General features: G+C 48.2%; 2 protein-coding genes across 2 annotated transcripts in view; one reads left to right on the top strand and one right to left on the bottom strand.

Moving 5' to 3' along the window:
• PSMD7 (proteasome 26S subunit, non-ATPase 7) overlaps window positions 1-16,743 on the top strand; it is a 627,368-nt gene that overhangs the window by 200,319 nt on the left and 410,306 nt on the right. The gene's annotated exons all lie outside the window — the stretch shown is intronic.
• Window positions 15,208-16,743, bottom strand: part of CYB5B (cytochrome b5 type B) — a 38,326-nt gene continuing 36,790 nt past the window's right edge. The window contains 1 exon segment of the mRNA XM_075327056.1: window positions 15,208-16,032. Coding sequence (XP_075183171.1) covers window positions 15,942-16,032 — 91 coding nt within the window. The 3' untranslated portion in view covers window positions 15,208-15,941.

The raw sequence follows: 16,743 nt of genomic DNA, 5'->3' as shown, positions 1-16,743 counted from the left end.
CCCCGGGCAATGGTTGGGGTCACGGCTCTAGCCCTTAATCCCTGGGCCCAGGCAGAATGACTTGTTATTGATCTTCCTCCTCCCAATCCTCCTTAACACTGCAGTGTCCTGGTGGCCTTCCCTTGCAAATTAAGCCCTTGCCAACTTCCTTCTTAAAATGCGCAGTCCATCTTGCACCCCCCCTTGTGTTTCCTGGACACATCTTTATACTATACCAAAAAAATTAGGCCATGCCGAGCGCTCGTGTATGGGGAGTCGGGAGAGATACCTGTTCGCTAAAAGTTACCGAAGGTGGATGGAGGACTTTAGAGGCGCCAAGAAAATCTACAATAACGAATAACGTTTGGAACACCATTCTGAGTCTGAACTGGGTGCAAAAAACCTAAAAAAACATCACTATGGGGAGATAAGGTATGCACACCAGTGACTATGGAAGGGGAATACATGGAATAGCAGAAACTGCTGTGTGAATACTGACTTGAAAAATCCAATAGCTATATGTAAGAGTGAAAATGTGAAAAATGGAATCTGCATTACTGCCATGAACATATGAATCAAGAGAAATTTAGCTACTGAATTGATCAATGCAATAGAGCCCCAACACTACGCCAAAGTATTTCTCTACGTTGGGGTCCCTAGCTTGTGTGTGTCCTCTCATGCAGTTAAAAAACTTACATTTTCACTTTTACACATAGCTATTGGATTTTTCAAGTCAGTATTCACACAGCAGTTTCTGCTATTCCATGTATTCCCCTTACATAGTCACTGGTGTGCATACCTTATCTCCCCATAGTGATGTTTTTTTAGGTTTTTTGCACCCAGTTCAGACTTAGAATGGTGTTCCAAACGTTATTCGTTATTGTCAGTAGTTTTTCGTTTGTGAACCCTCCCCACCACACCTATTGCCAATCCATATAATACGCATATATAGCCTGGGTCTCAGCTTCCCATACACGGTAAGTTTTTTAACTGCATGAGAGGACACACACAAGCTAGGGACCCCAACGTAGAGAAATACTTTGGCGTAGTGTTGGGGCTCTATTGCATTGATCAATTCAGTAGCTAAATTTCTCTTTATTCATATGTTCATGGCAGTAATGCAGATTCCATTTTTCACATTTTCACTCTTACATATAGCTATTGGATTTTTCAAGTCAGTATTCACACAGCAGTTTCTGCTATTCCATGTATTCCCCTTACATAGTCACTGGTGTGCATACCTTATCTCCCCATAAGAAAATCTACAAGACACTCCAGTTAAGGCAATGGTGCAGCACCTCGAACTTCCACATCTGGCATGGAGAGGAAACCTTCGGACACCCCAGAGGTATTGTTTGCATGTCCTTAGTGCAGGAGGCTTGCAAAGTTGTCAAAATTATCGGCGACTCTACGATGGATGCAGAAGTAAACAAACCCCTTTAAAAGAACAACTGTAGCTATAGGTTATCAACCTTAGGTTAGTGCCCAAGGGACACAAGCAGGGGGTCTATATACTAAGGCGGAAGATGAGCAGGACCCTTGGAAGGAGGAGACCCTGCCACAATTTTCACTTGACATCAAGAACCTGAGACTTTCAAAGTCCAAATCTCCAAAGTATCGTCCTGTGATGGTGGAATATGGGGGGGTTGTGTATCATTTTGTGTAGGTTCGTATTTTAGGCGTGGTGCTCTTTCCATTCTGTGTAATATTTGTCCTGTCTGCAGGGTTATAACCTCCTGCCGGGCTTCTGTCCCTAGGTGTGGGCGAGGGGGACCTGGAATCCACCCAAACTCTGTTTACCAAAGGATTATTCAGTCTGGCTGGGAAGGACAAGAGAGAAGCAGGAAGATTCATCCTCTGGGGGAGAAGCTGCTGCTACAGGCAGCCCCCCAGAGAGCCGTTGAGAAACGCTGATTTCCATGAAAAAGGACTGCTGGAGGATTTTGACTGCTCCCGGGACATTTATCCCATTACTGGATGATTTTACCCTCCGTGTGGTGGATTTTTTTATGGATTTTCTGATTTGCTTGGAATAAAGGATCTTTGGATTGTTCATCCAGCGCTCTCTCTGTTGATTGTGTGATACTGGAGAAGGACCCCATGACACTGCCTTGGTTAGTAAAGTTGGCCTAAAAGTCATGGAAATGGAGCCAAGGGAGCACAAATCCTTCTTAATCCCGAAACCACGATGGAGGGAGCATTCTGAGATTTGTTTTGAGTCTTTCTTGCTTCTTCATTCGCGGTTGGGTTCAGGTTTCACAAGATCGGTTGCTCCCTCTTAGGCTGTCATGTTCTGGTCTGTGATCACGATTTGTACTCAGACTATGAAACCTGGATATAAGAATCTGGCCTTAAGGGGTAAAGAAAAGAAGGAAAATACAGTGTGTCCACCCATATCCTGTCGACCACCATTAACTTGAGAACGGCGGCAACTATAGGCATAGAAGTGGTGTCTAGGTATAGTAAAATATCCATGTGCTACGCAATGAAACCACCTATAGCGCCACCTGGTGGAAAACTGAGTTAGCATTTTTATCTCGAAAACGGAACGAGATAGAGAAAAAGAGTGAATTACAAAGTTGTAGGGCATCATCAATTCAATACGAATCGACACCTTGCATACAGAAATGCTATGATATGAAACCCATGACCCCCCCAAAACATTGAATGCTGGTCACACATATGACACTCATTTAACTTTGATGCTCAAAGTGGCCATTGTCAGCTGCAATGCACATCTGGACTCTGCACAGCATACTGTATCTTGCTGCACGTTGGGCAATATGGTAGGTGACACGTTTGTACAAGCATCTGTGATACGTCGTCGGTCCTGCAATGTTGGTGGAGGGGTCGCATACACCTGCTGTTTGATGTGACCTCACAGAAAGAAGTCCAATGGGGTCAGGTCAGGTGAGCGGAGGCCACTCCACACAGCCACCATACCCAATGACTTGTAGGAAGGTCTCCATGAGGTATCGCTTCACGTCCGCAGTCTTGTGAGTTTTACAAGTTCTAATCATAGCATTTCTGTATGCAAGGTGTCGATTCGTATTGAATTGATCATGCCCTGCAACTTTGTAATTCACTTTTTTTCTCTCTCTCGTTCCGTTTTCGAGATAAAAATGCTGACTGTTGTTTTCCCCCAGGTGGCGCTATATGTGGTTTCATTTCATAGCGAATGGCTACTTTACTATACCTAGACACCACTTCTATGCCTATAGCTGCTGCCGTTCTCAAGTTAATGGCGGTGGACAGGATATGGGTGGATGTACTGTGATACTAGTAGAGGGCACTTGGATTAGATGTGTCGGAGAGAACGAATACTGACCTAGCACCCACGTCAGCCACAAGTAGCACAAGACACCACAACAAAGGAGCTTTACAGGAAGCTGCGAGCCCGATACAGGGGAGCAATATAGCAATATAATGCACTAAGTAAGAAGAATCTGAGAAGTGTGTATTCCTACAGCAAGAGAAAGAAACAAGAACAGTGTCATTAAACAAACCGATGAGCTCTGTGTTAAACTACACTCCAAATCCACCGCAAAACGGAAGAGGATCCTCTCCAAGGAAAACAGCTCGGCTGGTGCGGCTGGAAGGTTTGTGTCCTGAAGTCTTACATCAGCCCAGGGATGAATAGAGAAGAGAGCAGGAAATATTCCATCATCCCCATCAGACGTGTCACTTGGCGCCGTCACCGAAAACCCAAATCTCATTTTGTTTTTCAATAAAAACGACAAGTGGTTGCGATTTTTTTTCCAAATCGGAATGTGGCAAAGTTGCATTATTCGGCCGAGACCTGGTGGTTTATGGTTATTGCCATGAGGGATGGTTCCCGTTGAGGAAGATGGGGGGGGGGGGGAGGGAGTGTCCTACTGACCTTGACAAATGTCCTACCCTACATCGATGACCATCACACCTTTTTGGGAACATAAAAATCTGTGCTATGGACCCCTGTGGGCACTTACTCCATGTCCTGCCATAGAGGACCTCCATAGTTTGTGATGGAACGCGGTGGATGGAACCCAACTGTTTCCAAATGTGGGTTGAAGAGTAATTCCCAATCATAAAAGCTATCCCCTACGGAAAGGAAAGGGACTATAAAATGCCCCATGGAGGACCCCCCCCCCCCCACAGTCCCAAAGAGAAGGAATGGAGCACCAACGCGCCCCCGATCCATTCCGACAATTCTTTTCTTGGAGGTTCTAATGGTTGCACCCACAGAATAGGTGATAATGTTTTATATTGTGAATGTTCCTTCAGTTACAAAAATAGACCACTTCGTAAAAAAACTAAAAATTAAAAGTTTTCAGCTATCTACAAAGTCATCATGCCCCCCTCCTGTTAGCATAACCTTCTCCAACCCCAACAGGTTCATAATTTGGTATACTACTACTTTAAATATAAACTTTATATATTTTATTCTCTTCTTGATCGGTGGCGGCAGAGTGTTAATGGAAATAAAAAGCAGGTTAATCAGTCCAGGATACAGTCTGTATATCCTGCAACTCAGGAAAGGATTATATCCTTGATGAGCATCAAACCCACAGGGAATTTCGTGCACCTTTTATCTAATACATCCTTAATTCCTTGTGTTCCTCTAAGGTTTCAAAGTTGTGAGGCCATGTCAATGGGGGGCTGTGAGAACCATAAAATTTGTGGGGGGGTGTTGGGTCCATGGTACTGTGTGTGTGGTGGCGGTGCGAACCATAAAATGTGTGTGTGTGGAGGTGTTGGGTCCATAGTACTGTGTGTGTGGGCTGTGATAACCATAACATTTGCAGGGGGGGGACTGTTGGGTTCATGGTACTATGTATGGGGGGCTGTGAGAACCATAAAATTTGTGGGGAAGGCTGTTGGGTCCTTAGTACTGTGTGCGGGGGCTGTGACAACCATAAATATTATGTGGGGAGGCTGTTAGGTCAATGGTACTGTGTTTGAGGGTCTGTGAAAGCCATAGTGTGTGTGTGTGTGTGCGTGTGTGTGAGATAAAGGCTGTTGGGTCCATGGTACTGTGTATAGGGGCTATGAGAGCCATAAACAGTGTGTGTGTTGTGGGGTGGGGGGGAGGTGAAAGGCTGTTAGGTCCATGGTACTGTGCGTGGGGGGCCTGTGAGTACCAGGTCCATGGTACTGTGCGTGGGGTCCTGTGAGTATCATAACATTTGCGGGGAGGTGTGAGAACCACAAATATTGTGTGTGTGTGGTGGGGGAAGTCTGCTGGGTCCATAGTACTGGGTGTGAGGGGCTGTGAGAACCATAAATATTCTGTGGGTGGGGGGAGAGAGGCTGCTGGATCCATGGTACTGTGTATGTGAGACTGTAGGGACCATGATACTGGGTGTGACTGGGTTTGGGGGCATCATACTGTAGCTGCGATAAGGCTGAGGGAATATACTGTATATGTGGCACTATAAGGGCATCATAATGTGTTGGGGGGGGTCACTGGGGACAATGTATTTGGGGCACTGTGTGTTCATCATACTATGCGTATGGGGGAATTCACTGTAATATCATACTGTATCGGAAGGGCATCATACTCTATGGTGGTCACTAAAGTAATCTAGAAGGTGATTACAATAAGGGGCTTCAGTAGAGGTATGATTACGGTGTTCATGCTGCACTACATACCCCTCTCCCCATAGTAAAAAAGAGAATTTTGTTACTTACCGTAAATTCTTTTTCTTATAGTTCCGTCTTGAGAGACCCAGCACCCTCCCTGTTGCCTACGTACAGCTCAGAAGCGCGGTCGTGGAAGAGCATACGTACAGCTCAAAAGCACAGCCGTGGAAGAGCATACCTCACAACTATTTCTTTAACGTTCCTTTGGGAGACCCAGACCATGGGTGTTTAGCTTCTGCCTCCGGAGGACACACAAAGTACTACACTTAAAAGTGTAGCTCCTCCCTCTGAGCTTATACACCCCCTGGTGAGCCAGTCCTAGCCAGTTTAGTGCAAAAGCTGAAGGAGAATAGCCACCCACAAGTAGAACCGAGTAAGAACCGGAACAACCGGAGACTCTGTCCACGACAACAGCCGGTGATAACACACGGAACAAGAAAATTGCCAACAGGCAACAGGGAGGGTGCTGGGTCTCCCAAGACGGAACTATAAGAAAAAGAATTTACGGTAAGTAACAAAATTCTCTTTTTCTTTATCGTTCCTTTGGGAGACCCAGACCTTGGGACGTTCCAAAGCAGTCCATGGGTGGGAATAAACAGAAAAACTAAGAAGTAGGCAGAACCTAACTTCACAAATGGGCGACCGCCGCCTGAAGGATGCGTCTGCCCAAGCTCACATCTGCCGAAGCATGAGCATGCACTTGGTAGTGCTTCGAAAAGGTATGCAGGCTAGTCCAAGTGGCAGCCTGACAGACCTGCTGAGCCGTAGCCTGGTGCCTAAAAGCCCAAGAGGCACCGATAGCTCTGGTCGAGTGTGCTTCGATCCCCGGCGGGGGAGGCACCTGAGTACTCTGGTAGGCGTCTGAAATGGTCGATCTAATCCAACGGGCCAAGGTCGGCTTAGAAGCAGAGAGACCCTTGCGCCGCCCTGTGGTTATCACAAAAAGAGAGGTGCACCACCTAAGCGCAGCGGTGCGAGACACAGATCCGGAGAGCACGCACCAGATCTAGAGTATGCAGCGCTTTCTCAAAGCGATGAACAGGGGCCGGACAGAAGGAAGGCAAGGAAATATCCTGGTTAAGGTGGAAGGGAGAGACCACCTTAGGAAGAAAGTCCAGGGTCGGACGGAGAACTACCTTGTCTTGGTGAAAAACCAAAAAAGGTGACTCCGAGGAGAGCGCAGCCAAATCAGAGACTCTCCTGAGAGAAGTTATGGCAACTAGAAAGGCCACCTTTTGAGAAAGACGATACAAAGAAACCTCCCTAAGTGGCTCGAAAGGGGGTTTCTGCAATACCGTGAGGACCAAGTTATGGTCCCAGGGATCCAAGGGCCGCCGATAAGGCGGAATGATGTGAGACGCACCTTGCATGAAGGTGCAGACCTGAGCCAGCCGGGCGAGACGCCGCTGGAACAGCACTGATAGAGCTGAGACTTGTTCCTTGAGAGAGTTGAGGGACAGTCCTAGCTGCAGACCGGACTGTAAAAAAGACAGAAGGGTCGGCAACGAGAATGGCCAAGGAGAATGGCCGGAAGAGCGACACCAGGACAGAAAAATTTTCCAAGTCCTGTGATAGATCTTGACGGAGGAAGACTTACGGGCCCGAGTCATAGTGGAGATGACTTCAGGAGGAATACCAGAAGCCATCAAAATCCAGGACTCAAGAGCCACGCCGTCAATTTGAGTGCCGCAGAATTCGGGCGGAAAAACGGACCTTGCGAGAGCAGGTCTGGACGGTCCGGAAGATGCCACGGCATCTCCACGGACAGTTGGAGCAGGTCCGGATACCAAGCTCGCCTGGGCCACTCCGGTGCAATGAGGATGACTCGACGGCCCTCCATTCTGATCTTGCGCAGGACTCTGGGCAAGAGAGCTAGAGGGGGAAACACGTAGGACAGACGAAACTGGGACCAGTCTTGAACCAGAGCGTCCGCAGCGAAGGCCTGAGGATCGTGGGAGCGAGCCACGTAAACCGGAACCTTGTTGTTGTGACGGGATGCCATTAGTGCCCCACTTGCGGCAGATTGACTGAAACACTGCCGGCTGCAGGGACCACTCGCCACCGTCCACGGATTGACGGCTGAGATAATCTGCCTCCCAGTTTTCTACGCCAGGGATGTGGACGGCAGATATGGTGGACTTGGAGTCCTCCGCCCATTGAAGAATGCGTTGGACCTCCAACATTGCCAGGCGGCTGCGTGTCCCGCCTTGGTGATTGATGTAGGCAACCGCTGTCGTGTTGTCTGACTGGACTCGAATGTGCCTGCCCGCCAACAGGTGGTGAAAGGCTAGGAGAGCTAGAAGCACAGCTCTGGTTTCCAGCACATTGATTGAAAGGGCTGACTCGGACGGAGTCCAAGTGCCCTGTGCTCTGTGGTGGAGATGTACCGCTCCCCAGCCGGATAGGCTGGCATCCGTGGTGAGAATCACCCAGGACGGAGTCAGGAAGGAGCGCCCTTGGGACAGGGAGAGGGGTCGAAGCCACCACTAAAGAGAGCTCCTGGTCCGTGGCGACAGAGCCACTAACCTCTGTAAGGAGGAAGGCCGCTTGTCCCAACAGCGGAGAATGTCCAGCTGCAGAGGACGCAGATGGAACTGGGCAAAGGGAACCGCCTCCATGGAGGCCACCATTTGACCCAGCACCTGCATCAGACGCCTGAGGGTATAACGGCGGGGCCTCAGGAGAGAGCGCAACGCCAACCGGAGAGACAGCTGTTTGTCTAAGGGCAACTTCACAAGTGCCGGCAAAGTCTCGAACTGCATCCCTAGGTACGTGAGACTGTGGGTCGGTTGGTGAATACCCGAGGGGCCGTGGCTAACCCGAAGGGGAGAGCCACGAATTGGAAATGATCCTCTCCTATCGCAAAACGTAACCAACGCTGATGTGACACTGCGATTGGCACATGTAGATAGGCATCTCTGATGTCGATGGACGCCAGGAACTCCCCTTGGGTCATAGAGGCAATGACTGATCGCAGAGACTCCATGCGAAAATGCCGCACCCGGACATGCTTGTTGAGAAGCTTGAGATCCAGGATGGGCCGGAAGGTACCGTCCTTTTTTGGAACTAGGAAGAGGTTTGAGTAAAAACCTCTGAACCATTCCTGAGCGGGAACTGGGACAATCACTCCGTTTGCCTGCAAGGACGCCACGGCCTGCGAGAAGGCGGCGGCCTTGGAGCAGGGGGGAGTTGAGAGAAAAAATCTGTTTGGCGGGCTGGAAGAGAATTCTATCCTGTAGCCGTGAGATATGATGTCTCTCACCCACTGATCGGAGACTTGCTTTAACCAAGCGTCGCCAAAGTGGGAGAGCCTGCCACCGACTAAGGACGTGGCTGGAGCGGGCCGAGAGTCATGAGGAAGCTGCCTTAGTGGCAGAACCTCCTGCGGTCTTCTGCGGACGCGCTTTTGGGCGCCAGTTGGATTTCTGATCCTTGGCTGAGTTAGCGGACGAGGCGGAAGGCTTAGAGGATGACCAGTTGGAGGAACGAAAGGAACGAAACCTTGATTGATTCCTACCCTGGGCGGGTTTCCTGGTCTTGGTTTGTGGCATGGAAGTACTCTTCCCGCCAGTAGCTTCTTTAATGATTTCATCCAGCTGTTCACCAAACAGCCGTGAACCAGCAAAAGGGAGCCCAGCAAGAAACTTCTTGGAAGAAGCATCTGCCTTCCACTCTCGAAGCCACAATATCCTGCGGATAACAAGAGAATTAGCTGAAGCTACTGCAGTGCGGTGAACAGCCTCTAGCATGGCAGACATGGCATAGGATGAAAAAGCTGAAGCCTGAGCAGTTAAGGTAACCATCTCAGGCATAGATTCCTTGGTGAGGGAATGCATCTCCTCTAGAGAAGTAGAGATGGCTTTGAGAGCCCACACTGCTGCAAAAGTCGGGGAAAACGCGGCCCCCGCAGCTTCATACACAGATTTGGCCAGAAGGTCAATCTGACGGTCAGTGGAATCCTTAAGGGAAGTGCCATCAGCCACCGACACAACGGTCCGGGCTGATAGCCTAGACACCGGAGGGTCTACCTTTGGGGAGTGAGCCCACTCCTTGACCACCTCAGGTGGAAAGGGAAAACAGTCATCAGAACCACGCTTTGGAAAGCGTTTGTCAGGGCAGGCCCTGGGTTTGGTCACAGCGGTCTGAAAACTGGAGTGGTTAAAGAACACACTCTTCACTCTCTTAGGCGAGGTGAACTGATGTTTTTCTGCCAAAGAGAGTTGCTCCTCTGACACTGGCGGATTGAGATCCAGCACAGAATTAATAGAAGCAATCAAATCACTAAGATCTGAGTCACCCTCAGAGAAATCGATGGGATACATAGCCTCCGAGCCCCCAGTGAGGGCATCCTCCTCATCTTGAGAGTCAGCTCTTGAGACAGAGCTGTGGGATGGGGAGGGGGAGGAAACCCTGCGCCTTCTCTTAGAAGGACGGGGTCTGGGATCAGATGATGAATCCTCCGTGAGCTCCGATGGACGGAGGTCAGAGGATAGGAGTCCTCTGTCAAGAGTATTAGAGGCACCCTGTGAGGGGCTGATGCATATTCATCAAAGTCCTGGACAAAAGTCCCATGGACTCAGCAAATGACTGGGATATGGACCTAGAAAAGGACTCTACCCAGGCCGGGGGTTCAGCCACAGGTGCAGCAGCAGCCTGAGAGACCACTGGGGGGGTGAGACTCCAGGCTGTGGCACCGCCAAGTTAGAGCAGACATCACAGTGTGGATAGGTGCTCGGCTCAGGCAGCAGGAGCTGACATGCAGTGCATGCAGAATAAAGCTTTGGAGCCTTGCTCCTTGTGTGAGACATGCTGCTGGAGTGGGGGCTCTGCCAGAGACTGAATCCCAGGGAGAATATACAGAGGTCCACAACCGGAGACCGGCTGTGGCTTACCAGACCGCTGAGCGCGGTGTTGTGTGCCCTCCAGATCCCGAAGCCCGGTCCCCCAGTGCGCAGCACCTCAGCAGAGATGCAGAGTGCAGGATGTCCCAGAGCAGAGTGAACTCTGCCTGAAAAGAGGGCGTTCCTATAAAAGAGCGGGAACTGGAGGGCTAAAGAGACCTGCCGGGAAGGAGGGACGCCCCAGCAGTGGGGAGTGTCCCTCCCATGTGTAGAACGGCCGCCGGGAGGAGCCGAACCTGTCCCTCTGTATGAGTGACATGCGAGGGCAGGAAAATGAAACTAGGCCTCCGGCGAAGCCGGGGCCTAAATTTAAGCGGCGAGGCCGACAAGCAGGCACCATCGGCGCTGTTCTCAGGCAAAAGCTAGAGAACCCGCCGGAAAAGTTAAAACAATCACATACAGCATACTCTCCCCTTACAATAAAGAACCGGGACCCCCAACATAAACGTCTCAGGTACTTAGCTGCTAAGACGCAGGGCCATGTCCCTGGGGATGAGTGCTCCGGTCCAACAGAATCCTCAAGGAGCTGTGGATGGAGACCGGACTCCTGCCAGGCATGGAGACCGTGCTGGCTCCCACTTCAAGCCAGAGCCCAGAAGGGATGGTGAAGGAGCGCGGCATGTAAGGCTTCAGCCTTGTAAATCAACCTTAACAACACCGCCGACACTGGGGTGAGAAGGGACATGCCGGGAGTCCAGACATGGACCCGCTTTTCTTCAAACTCTTTCCAAAAGTCAAACAAATCAGATGAGAATGCATGTGTGGATGTATGCCTCCTGACACAAAGCAATAAACTGGCTAGGACTGGCTCACCAGGGGGTGTATAAGCTCAGAGGGAGGAGCTACACTTTTAAGTGTAGTACTTTGTGTGTCCTCCGGAGGCAGAAGCTAAACACCCATGGTCTGGGTCTCCCAAAGGAACGTTAAAGAAATAGTTGTGAGGTATGCTCTTCCACGGCTGTGCTTTTGAGCTGTACGTATGCTCTTCCACGGCCGCGCTTCTGAGCTGTACGTATGCTCTTCCACGGCCGCGCTTCGGAGCTGTACGTATGCTCTTCCACGGCCGCGCTTTTGAGCTGTACGTATGCTTTTCCACGGCCGGGCTTTTGAGCTGTACGTATGCTCTTCCACGGCCGCGCTTCTGAGCTGTACGTATGCTCTTCCACGGCCGCGCTTCTGAGCTGTACGTATGCTCTTCCACGGCCGCGCTTCTGAGCTGTACGTATGCTCTTCCACGGCCGCGCTTCTGAGCTGTACGTATGCTCTTCCACGGCCGCGCTTCTGAGCTGAGGACTTTTGCTACGTGGTCCCATGATTTCTATATATACCCCTAAAGGAAGATTTCTATAATCGTATAATGATATCCATCTTTGGGGTCTTGAAGACAGGTTGAGGGGGATCCCTCCAGGTGAGCTGGGAACGTCTCATCCCTTGTCGAGAACAAAAAGATTGGTGATGTCTAATCTGTACATTTTGGGTTTATTTTTACACCGACCCCTCCATAGACAGGAGGCGGTGTATTGTGGATGTAGATGGATTTAATAGAGGACAGCCCCTTTAAGGCCGGCCAGTGTGATGAATGCTTTCTATGGAGACCTCGTGTTCAGCACATGTCCCATCATTGTCACTCGGATGGCACAGAGACAATTGTACCGAAAAACGTACACACTTTACAGAGCCTCATTGTGTGAGCGGTGACCGACCAAACAAACATTTACTGTGCGAGACTCGGCCACACACAAGGAGCTCTGTCTCACAAGAGAACGTAACGGGAGGGGGGCAGGGCGGGGGGGGGGGACGAAAATGGTAAACAAACCTTTTATGAATGGAGTAGGCGGAAGACTTGGGGGCAACATACTGATCCAAGCCGACATGGAGAAGGGCTGAGGAAACAAGCAGCGTGCACAAGCACAACCACAAGTCCCAGCATGCCTTACCAGGCTATCCATCATAGGGAACAATGAAAGGATAGGATCTCATGCGGTGCAGACATCCTGCATTATATTCTCATATTAAACATGCAATGTGCTTGCAAAAACAGCGACTTTGCAATTTAACTACTCATCATCAACCACCTCTGCAGGCTCATAGGTGGCCGGTCTCCTAGGCAAGGAGTGTGCACTTGCAAGCACTACTCAGAGGCTGGCTGGCCCGGATCACTGCCCCTGCATTCCTCCCATAATGCACCAATTGGGCCAGTGGTGCAACCATGCTGTAGTCTAGGGCTATCAATTATGAGTAGCACATTCCCCTCTAGGCAAGAATCAGGGTGGATTCATAGGTGCTGGTCTCCTAGGCACGGAACGAGCACTTGCAAGAGCTGTTCTGAGATGGGCCCGGATTGCTGGACCCCTGCCCCTGCCCCTGCACTCCTCCAATCGTGCCTCGGAAAGTGCACCGATTGGGACAACGGTGCAACTATGCTGCAGGCTGTCAATCACTTGTAGCACATTACCCTCCAGGCAAGAATCAGGGAAGATTCATAGGTGTCAGTCTCCTAGGCAAGGAGTGAGCACTTGCAAACGCTGCCCTGAGATGGGCACCGGTTGGGTCAGTGGTGCAACCCTGCTGCAGTCTACCCTCCTAGCAAACGTGAGGGTGGATTTATAGGTGCCAGTGTCCTAGGCAAGGAGCAAGCACTTGCAAGCTCTTTGCTACAGGTCTTGCCAGCGCTGCTCTGAGATGGGCCTGGATCGTTGGCTCAGTGCCCCTGCACTCATCAGACTCTGCACCGGTTGGGCCAGCGGTGCAACCATGCTGCAGTCTAGGACTGTCAATCATTAGTAGCACATTACGGTACCTTCCAGGCAAGAATCAGGAAGGAGTAATAGGTGCCAGTCTCCTAGGCAAGGAGCAAGCAGTTTGCTACAGATCTTGCAAGTGCTGCTCTGAGGTTGGCCCAGATCACTGGATCAGTGCCCCTGCCCTCCTCCAATGGTGCCTCGGAAAGTGCACCAAATGGGCCAGTGGTGCACCCATGCTGTAGTCTAGGACTATCCGTCATTAGTACCACATTACCCTCCTAGCAAAAGTCAGGGTGGATTCATAGGTGCCATTGTCCTAGGCAAGGAGCAAGCTCTTGCAAGCGCTGCTGAGATGGGCCTGGATCATTGGATCAGTACTCCTGCACTCCTCCGATGGTGCACCGGTTGGGCCAGCGGTGCAACCATGCTGCAGTCTAGGACTGTCAATCAATGGTAGCATATTACCCACCCTCCAGACAAGAATCAGGGCGGATTCATAGGTGCCAATCTCCTAGGCAAGGAGCGAGCACTTGCAAGCTCTTTGCAACAGATCATGCAAGCGCTCCTCGGAGGTTGGCCCAGATTGCTGGATCACTGCCCCAGCACTCCTCCAATGGTGTCTCGAAAGGTGCACAGATTGGGCCAGTGGTGCACCCATGCTGCAGTCTAGGACTGCCAATCATTAATAGCACATTACCCTCCAGGCAAGAATCAAGGCAGATGGCTAGGCAGCGTTTACCTCCTAAAAAAGATGACCCCTTTAATAAAAAGAACTCTTAGACCTGATGAGGCTGGTGTACTAACTATGAAAATGCTTGCCAGTGTGGCTGTAAAATTTTGATATTAACCCCTTACAGTTACGTGATATGCCAGCTTCCTGACATTCATACAGGCTCGCATGCAGAGTCTCTATGTATCCAGCAGAGCAGATGATGGCTGTGTAATTCAGCCAGCATCTGCATCTTGGTTTTACTACATTTGTAAAAGTCCAAGTCATCAAACTATAAAAGTTGATTAAACCAATCAGTAAACTGTGTAATGAAAGAGGGGGTGAGGGGGTGGGACAAAACTCCAGAATTACATTTTATGGACCGCCGCAACACTACACTAAAATGCAATAAAAAGCCATGAAAACATATCTATCCCCAAAATGGTCAGGTGGGGAGGAAAAACAAAATAGAAATTAGCTTTATAGGAATAAGCATATTGATATAGGAGCAAAAAAAAAAAAAAAAAAAAAAAAAAAAAAATCACCAAAACATAAAATTATATATATATATATATATATATATATATATATATATATATATATATATATATATATATATATATATATTATTTATAAAAAATAAGGCTTATGCAGCCATTCTTGCATGGATTTGAAAAGTGAATAATGCAGCCTCATCAGCTCCAAGACTAATTTATTGACATATACAGCTTGCATTGTGTAATTTAGTGATTATTTTGTAATGGGTTATAAAGAATGAAATACTCACCTCATCAATACTGAGCTTGAAAATGTAATATGTGATGTATTACACATAAAAATTAGGCAAACCCCGTTCAATTGACCACCAGCAAGTGTATTTTAACAATACATAAAGAAGGGGGGGGGTGGGGGGGGGGAGAAGAAAAAGAAAAAAAGAACAGTTAAAAAAACTAGAAAAAAAAAAAAAAGAAAAAAAAGAAGAACAAGAAAAAAAAAATAAAAAAAGAAGAAAAAAATAAAAAACACAATCTGGTGAGAATTTGCAGTGTTATCTATGGATGAAATTCAGGTTCCGGTTGTGGATTTGCGCTTTCAGAAGCCATGTGGGGAGAGAAAAAAAAAAATAAATCTGCATTTTTCACATTTTGCAGCAGTTTTTCATGTGGATTTTAGCACCAGAAAAACCCAGTGTAAACATATCCTATGCAAAAAGTTAAAACAAAAAATGCAATATGCACCAAGTGAGCCACAATAGAGCCCGATGAGGAGTTTATTAAAATCAGTGATGTCTGAAGATCCTTAGTTATGGCTTTTAGCGCACAGATGACATTGATGACAACCGTTTTGCCGAGATTCATTCATACACAGTGATTAAAGGGTCTGAAACACTGGACTATGTGGTCCCTGACATGCATACCAAGCATCATCCCAGAAGACCACCGATACCCCGAAAGAGAAGATCATTAAAGGGAGTTCTACTTCCAAACTTACTCAAAGTTGGAAAACTTTGCATTACTGCTCCTTTTCCCATTCAGAATTCTGCCAGCTTCCAGTATGGAAAGTCAGAAGTCACATGTCTGACAACAGGGTGAACCGTGTAGTCTGTTTCCAATGGCAACCAGCAGAATTTTGAAGTCGGCACAAACAAGCATTGCAACAAACTTTTTACATAGATACAAACTTTCAGATTTGTGGAATTAAGCTTCGAAGGGGATACAGGGTTATGAGGCATGCTCCATGATAAAAAGGTCCCGTAAGATTATCCAGTGTTTAGATAGGGTTAAAACCACGACACAGGCACACAGTATGGACGAGAAGGTCTTGGTCACCGACATAAAATGAGGAGGTTCCGCTCAAGTTTTGACTTTTTGGATCTGGCAGAGATGGGGGGCGGGGGGACGTTTCTTCTCTGTGCTTTTGATCCTGCTCATTTTCTTGTGCGTGAAGACACCGGCAGCTTATGGTTGGTAAAGGTTATTGTAACGCTCACGACGAGCGGCTGTCCAGAGAGTAAAAACGATACATCAACCCCAGAATCAGCACAGCCACGGCGGGAATCAGCCAATTGCTCCATGAACTGTGTGGGTAACAAAGAAATGCATAATAAGGGGTTAATCCCACGATCACAAATGAGTATTATCGGATAGGCTTTGTTACTACAAACAATTTTGTAATTTACTACCTGTTAAAATTCTAAGCTGTTCTTGAGATATTAACAGTTGTTTACAGCTCATTGCCATGGAAACCGACCACCACTACTCGACAGCAAAACATGCTCAGTGCTTACAAACTCTCTACTGAGCTTGAAAGCACTGCTTTGAACATGTCCAGGATCTCTAGAGTGTGCAGTTCCTCCTAATACCAGCCAGTGGTTACAAGCTAGGCAGAGGTGGCCGGTCTCCTAGGCAATGAGCTGGAAACAGAAGAAAAAAAAATGTTAATATGTCAGGAACGGCTGAAAATTTTAATACGCAGTAAATTGCTTAAATGCTTGTTTTTACAAGTTCTGTCTAACAATATCCAGGTAATACAGCAATCCCAAATTGGCAATATATGTAACAGCATTAAAATTAATCCTTTATTAAATATATTCTAAAAAGAGGAACCCAATTCCTCTAGTTATATTTCGTCAACTCACAAAGCCCTCACCATGTATACATCATATGCGTGCCCAGATACCCTAAGGCAATTCATACCGCATTTACCGCACCAAAAATATCATCAATTAATATTATATATATATAAAATACATACATACACACACATAGTATATATACACATACAAATA

This window comes from Anomaloglossus baeobatrachus, chromosome 10 (assembly GCF_048569485.1).
Source record: "Anomaloglossus baeobatrachus isolate aAnoBae1 chromosome 10, aAnoBae1.hap1, whole genome shotgun sequence".
Taxonomy (NCBI): Eukaryota; Metazoa; Chordata; class Amphibia; order Anura; family Aromobatidae; genus Anomaloglossus; species Anomaloglossus baeobatrachus.
This window is presented reverse-complemented; position numbering and strand designations above follow the sequence as displayed.